Source organism: Diabrotica undecimpunctata, chromosome 4, assembly GCF_040954645.1.
Source record: "Diabrotica undecimpunctata isolate CICGRU chromosome 4, icDiaUnde3, whole genome shotgun sequence".
NCBI classification, from domain to species: domain Eukaryota; kingdom Metazoa; phylum Arthropoda; class Insecta; order Coleoptera; family Chrysomelidae; genus Diabrotica; species Diabrotica undecimpunctata.
In genome coordinates this window covers 73963983-73976705 of record NC_092806.1, presented here as the reverse complement: position 1 = coordinate 73976705, position 12723 = coordinate 73963983, and the positions used below count along the sequence as shown (strand labels likewise).

The window sequence follows — 12723 nt, the reverse complement described above, 5'->3', positions numbered from 1 at the left end:
ATTATATACATAAATCTATTATCCACATCGATCAAATCCAAGTCCTGCATCACTTCCAACATCCAAGTATGAGTATGAGTACATTCGTAAATGTAGGTGTAGGTACGCGTCCGAGTCCGAGTACTGTTTTATCGTCCACCCGTACAGCTGAGTCGGTTAAATAGATATCGAATAGGTATAAGTATTGATATTGATACCGATCCCGTCCAAAGTCCAAGTCCAGCCAGAGCGAGTACAATGTACGCGTACGCGTACTCACTCGTTTATATTGGTGTTTAGGGATCAGTTCCACAAGTATAAATAAAATACCTGTTCCAAAGTAACTGGTACGGGATCAGGTCACCATCCCTTTATTATTTAAGTAAAATCTGTGATCTGTAAAGTTTTTAGGTTAGAATTAGAAATATAAACAAAAAATATTGCTTGGGATCGCTTGGGATTATGTGATATGTGAAAACTAAATAATAATCGTAAACATGGATTTAATGGAATTTAAAGATGCAAAATGTACTCCTGATAATATTTATCCTTATCCGTCTGATATTAGAGACAATTCTATACCAGTTGTAATTGATAATGGTAAATATAAACAAACATGGTGATTTTTTATGCTAAGGGCTTTTAATTTTTTAATGTGCAATCTATTGTAGGATCATATCTGTGTAGAGTAGGATGGTCCATCAATGATTCTCCCTTATTACAATTTAAAAATGTAATTGCAAAACCTCGAAAAGAAAGGCTAAAAAAAGATAATGTGGAAACTCCTCAAAATCCACAATTACAAATTGGAAATGATATAGTTAACATTGAAGCTGTAAGATTTCAACTAAAAACTCAGTTTGATCGAAATGTTGTAACTCATTTTGAGGCTCAGGAGCATTTGTTTGATTACACTTTTACACATTTAGGAATTGATACTGAAAGTTGTGTGAACCATCCTATAGTAATAACAGAAGCATTTTTAAATCCAAATACCTCAAGACAATGTAAGTTTTATTTTATCCTGCATTATTACTATACTAAAAGGTATATGTGTAGTCATTTTGGATAATTCTAAATTTATAAAATTAATAGCTGCAGTGTTTCAGATTTTGCAGCTTTTTCTGATTATGATTATATCCAAGTAGTTAGATTTTTTGAAAGTTTAAAACTCAAATTAGTTATAATAAATTTAGTTCATTTAAAAATATACTAAAAATTACAAGAAAAAGAACTTTCATTGAAATATGTCAAATTAAAAACTGTATTACTAAACTTTCATTTGTCTTGACAAACACTCACAAGTGTCTTGTTCTTCACTGCGTTATTCATTTATTAAAAAACATAAATTGAGTCTATCGTAATATCTAATATATCTTAATTAATATTATATTAAGATAAATATAACTTATCTTAATATTGTGCCAAATTCAAATTTTTGTCACCCACATTTATAATGACATAGTCCTAGCACAACTCCTGGTTTATTATTGGGTTCTAAAATATCAAGGGCATCATTTCCACTAGATCACCAGACTTTTCTTTAGGCAAAGGTATAAGCATTTGGTAAAGCTGATTGGGTTATTAAAGATCTGGTACCTTTGATTTCCCCTTCTGGTTCTTCCTTTTTTGTTCACATGATTCAGGATGTATTCTAAGTAATTTAAGTAAATTCATTGTCTATGGTCTTTACCACCAATAACTTATTTTCTCTAACTCCAGGAGATTTCACCATACATCTCTATTCCCAGCCATATTTCTCAGCTAGTCGCAAATCTGCCCAATACTTGGTACTTCCTTGTCAATGATCCCCTCCCCCCGGTAGCACGGGATCTACCTCGCCCTAGCTTCTTGGGTATTCCAGCTTAGATTTTTTTCCATAGCAGTGTATGGTGTCATAAAAGTGTGGCGAATCCACCTCCACTTCTCTTCTCTTATCTGCATTTTCTAAAGCGCTAGAAAAACTTTCTTGTTGCATAAATTTTTTGTTGTTTGCAGTTGAAACAGAATTCCTATTTGGTGGCTTATATCTAGGAGGTGGCTTATATCTTTTTAAGATGATAAATGTATTACACAAAATGATGTGTTTGTTGCATATAAATATCGGGCTATTTGGAGATCCAACTTATTCTTTTCTGATTGGCTGGTTTGAATAACAAAGGATGATATGCTGTTGTTAGAGTTACACGGTTTTAGTTTCACTACATGGTCAATGGTGCTACCAGTGTCAGTATCCAAAGGGATTGTTGATGCTGACATTGCTGACACTGACAGAGGCCCTCAAAAAAAAATTATTTTCTGTAATTCTAATTTTTATCAATCAAATCTTATTAATCATGCTTCAGGGTTGGTCAATAAATATGCAGGATATGAATTTAAAAACTTTTAATGCGCATCTAGAAAACTAAAGAAATTCTAAAAACTAAAAACACAATTTGGTACCTACCATCATTAAAAACAAAACCATAATATGGAAAAAATAAAAATTTAAAATTCAAACCTTATTATTATCTGGGTAAGCATCCCTTGAATGTTTTTGGGTTTTGGATATCTTATCTAGCGTTAAATCCTCATCTGATTAGGAATCATAGATAATTGGCATTGGTAGCTGAGAATTTTCAGATTAAACACATTTTTGAATATATCTCTTCATGCACAGCACTAGTCCAGCCATAATAACTTTAAATTTAGCAGTCACTAATTTTTTGTTATTATCTTTAACATCAAAATATGAACAAATTCTTCTCATTGCAATTGGTTTTATTTGTCTAAAACATAAAATTTAAAAACAAAGAAAAACATGTCAGAACCAAAAAAAACATGTGTTTTGTATAAAATTAAAAAATACATTTCATTACAGTCTTTTTCAACGCTGCTTCTGAATCATGGTTTCTATGTAAGATCACTAAACCATTTGGTTACAGAAGGCCTTGAGTTCAACCACAATTTTGAAATTTTGCATATAGTCAGCAGTAAATTCTTACCGGTGTCATTTTTATTGTGTATGTTTCGCCCATGTAAATAAGTATAAAAGTAAGATAAGTTTTATAAAATTTGCCCCCATAACAATATAAATTGGTGCGATTCACTAGTGTATAGTGAGACAAGTTCATTGTATAGTTTGAAAGATCGGTAAACTTATCAATATTTTGGTGGTCTACATATATTTACGTTCTTAGAAAGAGTGGGAGTGAGAGAAATATGATATTTTAGTTTATTCGTTCCAAATTTTATATGTGCATAGGCATAGGTAGTGTGTTCTATTTCTTGGGAATATATTTATTAAATAGACTTTATTATTAACCTTAAAATAGTTTTGAGGTAAGTAAAGTAAATTTAAGGCAAGTTTATTCTTTATATAGTATTAACCCATTAACAGCCGCTCAATATACAAAGAGAAATTTGACAATTAATTTATTAGATTGGATTAAAAACACATAAATTAAGATTAATTTACAACCAAAAAGATTTTTTTTCTCATTTTCAAGGAAAACAGTACAATTTTTAAGGAAGGAACATATTGTATCTTAAATGTAATTAAATTTTAAGGTGAAAATTTTCAAAACCTTTAGGGTGTAGATGCATTCTACACCTTTTACATAAATAAATAGTATTACTTTTGCACATCCTATATTCTTGCACTTTCGTCTCTTTTTGTAATGTGGCCAATATTGTCGAATCTGGTTTCGTCTGGTAAAGCAAATTTAGATTGACATTCATGTACTAAGTTTGAAACTGATATAGGGATTTCTTCACTATTATAAATTATAAATATAAATATATGTCGGCTCATGCTTTCTCTTATAATGTGCACTTCTTTATCCTTATCCTTTGACCAATGCATATCAACTTGAAGCAGATTGTGAACCATATATTATACATATGCTAATATTTTTTTTAAATCTATTGTTATTCATTTTAAAATCGTGACAGTTATTCTGCGATGCATAAATATTTGGAAAATATAGAATGTTCTCAATTCATTTTTTATCAAAAAAGAGTTAAACAACTTCAATATATGACTTGCTTCCGTAGTTGGCTTTTATATTATCTAAATATCAATCAGACTGATGTTGAATTACTACTGAGCACGAAGGAGTATCTGCTGTTACAACTTGAGACAAATTTGGATTTACTATTTTTGCCTGGTTTTTTCTTTGGACGTTTTATCTGTGGTTCAGAGGAATATCATAATCAGAATCGTCAGAATTCCCAATCACTTGTATTTCATATGTACCTGCAATATCCGATTTTATTGATTCTTCACAAATAATATTACCATCAATGTCTTCTACATCAGAAACTTTCTAATCTAATCTCGGCGGCAAATAAACTACATTAAGTGAGTCAGCATTTTCACAATCTGAGTCTTCTTCTAACAAAGCTATTAACTCTTTAGTAGTTAGTGCCATCTTCATTTCATATTTCGAGAATTTACTGAAATAAACAAATGCACTACTTATATAGTATTTTTCAAATAAAAATGCGTGCACGTCATTCAAGATTTACGACGTCAGAACCCCACAGCGTTGCCAAAACATCAGAATAGTTAGTAAGTGAGGAATTTTTAAAATGTCAACTCTATGGTTGACGTTCTGGAAATTTTAAATATAAGTGACGTCACTTTATATAAATTGTGACGTGCACGCATTTTTATATGAAAAATACTATTTACGCATTCACATGATAATAGTTTAGCTTACTTTATTTTAATTTATATGAACTTCATAATATATTTTTATATTTATATAAACAAATAAACATAAAGAAACTTTCAAATTAATTAAAAAAAAAACAAATATAACGTTTACAGCACACAGCAATTCTATAAATAGAGAATGATGTGTAATGACGAGATTGTATGTTAAAATTTCAGATTGTTTAGCCATTAATTTTTATGTAATTACTTATGTGTTTAAATAAATAATTAAAATTTTTTTTGGTACGCCTCTTCAAAATTGATAAGTGGAATATGATTTCGTTGAAAAGTTATCGTTAAGAGCTTCGTTAAGTGCGATGTTGCCAAGTAATCATCATCATCATCAGTGGTGCTACAGCTCTAGTTGAGCCTTGACCTTCCCCAGTCTATTTCGCCAGTCGTTTCTGTTCATCGCCAACCGTTGCCAATTTGCCGCGCCGATTTTCCTTGCGTCCTCGTCCACACCGTCCCTCCATCTCAGTCGAGGTCTGCCTCTACTCCTATTTCCCACTGGGACCGATACTAGAGTTCGTCTGGGTGGGTAATTTTCATTTGCTCTTGACACATGTCCAGCCCATCTAAGCCTACCTATTTTTATGAAGGATATTACATCTCTATCATTTACTATTTTTTTATACTTCTCGTACAATTCGAAATTATATCGCCTTCTCCAAATACCATTCTCACAGAATGCGCCCATTATTCTTCTTAGTATCTTCCTTTCGAAGACGAGCAGAAGATTTGCGTCTGTTTTGGAGATGGTCCATGTTTCTGACCCATATGTCAGCACTGGTAGGATGAGTGTTCTATATATTATTAGTTTGGTTTTCTGGCTTAAATTTCTGTTTTTTAGCTGCTTGCTTAGTCCAAAATAACATTTGTTTGCTAGCAGTACCCTCCGTTTTACTTCTTCAGATGTGTCATTATCGTTTGTTATGAGAGAACCCAAATATGTAAACTTATTTACTACCTCAAAATTATATTGGTCTATACTGAAGTTTTCTTCGGCGTTTCTAGCTCTATCTCTGTTATTTGGAATAGATGCTAACATTTTGGTTTTTTCCTCGTTTATTTTAAGACCCATATTTTGTGCGGCTGTCAAGAAGGTGGAAGTCATCTCTTTAAGTCCTCGTGTAGTACGTGCGATCAAATCCAGATCGTCAGCGTAAGCCATAATCTGCGTTGATTTATTAAAGATTGTTCCCCTATTGTGTTAAACAAAACAGTTAATATGGTACGGCCATGTACAGAGAATGCCAGATGACAGGATTCCAAAACAGATTTTGACGTGGACACCACAAGGGAGAAGGAAAAGAGGAAGGCCGAGAAAAAGCTGGAGAGAGGGAATTGAAAAAGAACTAGAGGAAAGAGAAATCCCTCCAGGCCTATGGCTGAATAAAGAAGAATGGCGGTTAGGAGTCGGAAGGCGTCGGAGAACGCTGTAAACCGATAGTAGTAGTAGTCCCCTATTGTGTAACTCGGCATCTCTTATAGTCTTTTCTAACGCTATATTAAAGAGAAGGCACGCCAGCGCGTCTCCCTGCCGTAACTCTGCATTTGCCGGCTTGCCGTTGCCAAGTAATCACCTTCAATTAAAAATTGTTTTAGTATAGACAAAAAAAATTGTTTATTCGAAATATTAGAAATCAATCGTTTTAAAATGCATATTTAATTATCAACAATCACACATATTGGAAGGTGTCCCTGGTTAAACCTAACGGGAATTTAGTAGATAGTGACAGCAATAAATATTTCCATAGGGAAATTATTACAATTTTTTTGCATACCCAAATAGTTAGTTAACAATTTCTCTTCTCAAGAAGATGTACATTGAAACATGCCAAGTGGACGATATTCTGTGAAAATTAAAAAACAGTGTTGTGTTTTTATGCTTTGTTTTGTTGTTGCATTTGATGCAATTTTTACATAATAAATTTAACAATTTTGAATATATACACGAATGCTGCGAAATTGGTAACATTACAGCTGTCATTTTTACATTTATTCAGGAGCACCTATAAAAGCTTAACACTGTCGAATGCATTTTTCTTAATTCTAATTGTACTTTTTTAGTGATGTCGGAGTTATTGTTTGAGTGTTATGAAGTACCTGGGGTATCATATGGTGTAGATGCCCTTTTCTCATATCACTATACTCAACCAGAGCCTTTAAAAGATGCATTAATAGTGAATTTAGGATATCAGACATGTCACATTATTCCAGTGATAAACAACCACACAGTTTTTGAAAACACGAGGAGATTAAACATTGGTGGATGGAGCATAGTAACATTTTTGCATAGAATCTTACAACTGAAATATCCTGCTCATGCAACTGCTATTACTTTGAGTAGAGCCGAAGAATTATTGCATGACATATGTGCAATAGCACCTGATTACAAAGAAGAATTGGCAAAATGGACCAGTACTGAATACTATGAACAGAATATTAAAAAAATTCAATTACCTTACACTATTATAAGCAACAATGCGTTAACATGTATGTACTTTTTTTTAATTTTTATTTTTTTAGTATTAGAGTTGGAATTAAGTTCATTATACATTTATACTGAAATACTGTATAATTTTGCCAAACAGCCTGTACTGGGGATTGCTTTTAGTCTGGGGGTGGATGCTACCACTTCTCGGGGGTGAAAAATGTTTTATTAAAAATATTTTCGGAAATGGATATCTTGACTAATTCTAAGCAACTTTTGCTGTGTAAAGTGTTTTGTGAAGGTTAATACTTTTCAACTTATTCGCGATTGAAGGTGTCAATTTATCGAATAAAAAACCCAGTTTTTCAGAAGGTTTTTAGCGAATAACTGAAATTTAAGTAGGAGAGGGTCACCATAAATGAGATATTTTTTATGAATTCGCGTAGTTTCTGCTTGTTCGTTGTGTCCCAATCAAGGATCAGGTTCCTTAAATTGGATACATATATCACTTGATTTCGACTTTTTCAACTAAATGTGACTTAGTCCAACACAATTCAGACATGAATGCCAAAGCCTATTTTATATTTCTAAACTTAAATCAAACGCAAAAAACACAAATTTGGAGATATATTGCAATGAAATACAAACTAGATGGATTTACCTACGCTTTTTAACGGGTTATAAACTGAAAACAAAATAAAAAATATATCAATTTAAATAAAAATAAAACAACACAATGGAATCACATGATTTTTCCATATTCGGCCCCTAGTGTAAATATATCGTTACCAAAATAAAAGTACGTCTTCATTCGAAATGTTACGGGAAGTTCCACAGGTACTAGCTTTTTTAAAATAGAGTCTTGTTCTATGTCACAAATATCTTCAATTGCGGGAAAATGGAATTTGTTTTTAAATCTTCTCATAAAACTGAGGAATGGGGAAATTTAGGAACTAAAAAATTTTATAAGAATAAAATCATTAATTGCAAAATCCAACTGAATATTGTCATCCTCGTTTTTAACCTTATCTTCCGTGTTCGCTTTAATTTGTGCATTTTTCTCTAGTAAAAAGGCACTATCACTAAAATGATCGGAGCAGTCAAAATCACTATCGTTTGCTATTGACATTTTCACTTCTGACTCACTACTACTTAATTTAACTACATATTTTTCTTTTTATTTTCTTTAGTTTTGACTGGTAAAGTGCTTTTGGATATTGCCGAATTTGTTATGATGTTACGGAGGAAGGATTGTCAATTTCTTAATTTTTTTTTGCCGAGGTTTGGTCTGTAAGACACAAAAGATATTAAAAAGTCTTTATGGAGAAAATCTCTCTGTTAAATGGGTAATTTCGTATTTAGCAAAGCCCCTGTTAATGTCTTTAGGAGAGAAACTTTCTACAAACGATTTTTTAGCTAGTTCAGCTATATTATAGATGGAAATTGTTTTCTTAGGATTTCTTACGATCCAATTGTTTTGTGCTGACTTATTCCTTGCCTTAAATGGTCTGTATACTGTAACATAGTTCTAATATTAAATTGTTGGCAAAATGTTTCAATGAGTCATAAAAATTGTCATCTGTCATCCATCCACTTTTGTGAGTTAAACCTAAACTTCCAGTTAGTCCTCCATAGAGCATATAATCTTCGAATTGAACCGTGGGAAATATGAAAACAGGTGGGACTGTATTGTCTATCGCACTGATATAATTTAACATCGTCACTAATGTTACTCTTTCACCAGATGATATTTGGGCCACCCACTTGTTTAGACCTACATGGTGCAATAGTTTTTGGAGCATCTGTGACAGTTAATAAACAAGTTTCGTCGCAGTTGTAAATATTGTTAGGTTTAAACTTGTACTTGGACAACACTTTCTCTAGATTATTAAAAACCTGTCCAACAGTATGAGTATTGAGTGCTGTGACTCTCGATAGACTGTACTTTTCTGGGCTACGTAGAGAGATGTCCCTATGTCATTTCACAAATTTTTATATCATTTCTACCAGCTTATCCATTACCAGTCCACTTTTCTGGAAGCATCAATAGGAGTTTATCAACAAGTCCTCATAGACACCTCGGCTAAAATCCGTCAACCCGTTTCGAAGGAGTGTGGCAACTAACTCTGTGACACTAATAACTCTGTCACACTAATTTCGTTATTAAAAAATAGTGGTTGGTGATAGAAGGCTAAAAATTAAAGTTTGTAATATTGTTTAATGTCACATCATAAAAAAACTAAAAATAAAAAATTTAGTCAAAAAAATAAAATTGGGATGGACCACCCTTTCATCTTAGGGAGTAAGAAAAGTAGATCACGACTGATTCTCATAATTACCGAATATAAATATAAAATTTCATCAAAATCGGTGAAGCGGTTTCGGGGGAGTATAACAACTAACTCTATGACACTAATACGGCTATTACAAAATAAGGGTTAGTAATAGAACGGTAAATATTAAGGGGTATTGTATTTCTTAATGCCACATCATAAAAAAATAAAAAAAATTGTAAGCCAAATAAAAAAAATGTTTGGGGAAAACCACTCTTTCCCCTTATGGGTATGAAAAATAGATAACAACCTATTCTCAGACTTACAGAGTACTCATGTAAAATTTCATAAAAATCGGTCAAGTCGTTTCAGAGGAGGAGGTTTCACATGGCAACAACATGCGGTGTTCCCAAGGGGTTACCCATCAAAGTATTAACCGTAACCAACACTGCTTGACTTCGCTGATCGAACGAGAACAAGTATATTCAGTGTGGTACGGCTATTGCCCAATCTATCAATTCTGACTTTTATTTTGTTAATCCTAGCTTCGTTTGTTAGTCATAGTATGGCGCCATCTATTAGTTATTTGCGATTTAAAATGAGAGAAAAACTGTTTTTGAAGTCTTTCCGTACAATTTTTTTAAAATTATCTTTTACACAAACCTTCTCCTGATAACAACAAACACAACGAAAAAGAATTATCTAAATTGGTGAAGTCATTCTAAAGTCATGCCCGTACAAACATTTCGGCGATTCATTTTTATTAGTATATATTAGTTAATATTTAACTGGGTCCAGATTGTGTATTCTGTATTGTAAGAATGCACTTTACATATATTATTATATTATATTATAATACAATTATTTACACATTATTTTATACTTTGTGTGAAGTAGAAAGATGCAAATTATTTCTAGATCACGGGCATTTTTTGATACTTTAAGAAAAATATTAGGCATTATCTAGTGCCCTTTGAAAAAAAGGGTCAGAGAATGTCATATTAGCAGGTTTGCTTAAATTTAAAGACACTTTACATTTCGATTAGAGAACACATTTAAAACAACTAGAATAAACTGGAACTTCGTTCAGCAAAAGGCTTAAACAAGTTAGGTAGTATTTACGAATATATGCAAATATTAAATGACCATATATTATATTACTTTTTATCCTACAAAAACAGCGAGCATTTTCAATTTTGTACTCTACGAAATCTTGCTTATCATATTTATACTTACTAGTTTTTGAGTTATTTTTGAAGAAAAGTAAATTTTTTCCAAAGTTACAAAAATGCTCTTTTCAGTTATATTAATTTTTCAGTCTTTTCAGTTTTCTGAAGTTTCAGTCTTAGTTCTTTTAAACTAAGCAATTTGCACGGGTCAAACGTCTACAGAATATTGCAATTACATAAATAAAATGAATTGCAGTGGTAACGATTATTGTCAATTGGAGTGATTTTAACATTTTTTTGTCGCCGAAAAACAATTGCGTCGAATATTATTTTCGACATACCTCGCTAGTTTTGATGCTAGCGACTTTCCTAAAAACAACGGTAAAGGTTTTTAGATGCTCTTAAAAAAATTTTTATGAATTTTCGTTGAAAATACGTTGTTTTTTGGTTATTTCAATTTTGGCGGTTGGCAAATAAGAACCATCCTTCAACAAGCTAATATTCCGTTTTGGGTCTACAGATACCAAAGTCTATTAGTTTTTTTTTTTATTTTTTTATAAGCTACTTTTTTAGTAAGAATAACTTTTTCGATAAAATACTTACTTTTTGGTTATTCGCTAAAAACCGTCTGAAAACGTGAATTTTTTTATTGAAAAATTGACAGATTCGTTTACCAATAAAAGTATTGACTTTCATAACTGCTCTATGGAACTTTTTCAATTAAACACTTTTCACCCTTGGTACAGGGTCAACTTTGAAGCAGAGTGTAAGTAGAACTTAAATCCAAATTTTTGTTCACATCAGTGCTGTTAATAAAGGTCATTGTCTGTACTATTACATATTAGTTAATAATCATGATTTACTATCTTTAATGGAAATTAAACACAATTTTAGTTAAAAATACGTTTATTTTCACGTTTGATTTTAATTTCTAATTCGAAAATTTAAGTAAAAATTGGCCCATCAAAATAAACGTATTTTTAACTGAAATTGTGGTTAATTTCCATAAGATATAGTAAATATCATTAAAATGCTACAAGAAAATAGTTTCAAAACAACAGTTTATAAGTAGTCACACATTGGAGTAAGTACTCCTGCTATTAAGTAATAGTTCTAAAACTTGTTAATGAGTTAGAAAAATATGATTCTGCAATTATTTTCTTATGCCATTTTTATAGTAACTACTTTATTTTATGAGAATCAACCACAATTTTAATTTTAAAAATTTTATTTAAAAATATTTTATATGTGACATTTCGGTTTTCAAGAAAATTGAGTGTATTTAATGAGTGCGTTTAATATGTGTTGATCTCAAAGTAGATATACTCATTTAACAAGTTAAATTGTACACTTAATTTTTCACATTGGATGATATTTCTTAGTCTTTTAATTGCGAGTTGTGTTTGATGCTTGTAGTATATCCACTACAGGGCTATCGCTAAATGATACGTTGAAGGACTATCTGTCAAGTGTAGCCTACTTTATTTGATATTCTATGTAGATTCCGATTTTTTAACTGCACACTTATTTCGTATATCAAAAAGATGTATCCACAAATCAAAATTAACCCTGCACAAACTATATTTTACAAAAAAACTCCTGATTCTGTAAGATGCATTAAAAATACATTTCTGGCCACAAGTGTGTTAATCGAAATTATTGCATATTCGTCGCAAGCTCCTTTTCCTTGAGGTGCAAGAACTCTTATTAAGCAGACATAAGTTGATATTTTAACATGGTGTAATGGTAAAATGACTTAATCAAGTTGTACAATAACTGAATCATTGTTTAACCAGCTGTGGATTCACTGTAGATAAGTTCGAAAAACTCATAAAGGTTATGGTAATAAAGTTCTACACCTTAAATGGAATCATAAAGATGACTTTTTTTGCATTTTGTTATCCAATAGTCAAAAAAAAATGAAAATAACAAAGGTACATCTGGTAAAACGTTGCTCAATGTTTTGACTTGAATCGATTTATGAATCCCGTAATTGTGGTGGGAAAATTTTCGTCCAATAAGTTCGGTCGTTAAAAGTGGGATGGATTACAAAGATAACCGAAATGGCTTTAATTTTCCTATTTGTTCCTGGATTCTCATCCCTCTCGTTAGTCAAATTTGTTAGTAATAGGGTATCTCAAATACAAATAGTTACCTCAAATTATT

The 12723-nt window shown here is 31.6% G+C and overlaps 1 protein-coding gene across 1 annotated transcript in view; it reads left to right on the top strand.

Annotated features, from left to right (window-relative positions):
- The first annotated feature begins 364 nt into the window (after window positions 1-364).
- The window catches only part of Arp5 (Actin-related protein 5), a 29922-nt gene continuing 17563 nt past the window's right edge, over window positions 365-12723 (top strand). Inside the window, exons 1-3 of the mRNA XM_072529756.1 lie at window positions 365-579; window positions 651-986; window positions 6752-7177. Of these exons, the coding sequence (XP_072385857.1) occupies window positions 477-579; window positions 651-986; window positions 6752-7177 (865 nt within the window). The 5' untranslated portion in view covers window positions 365-476. The remainder of the gene's footprint in view (window positions 580-650; window positions 987-6751; window positions 7178-12723) is intronic.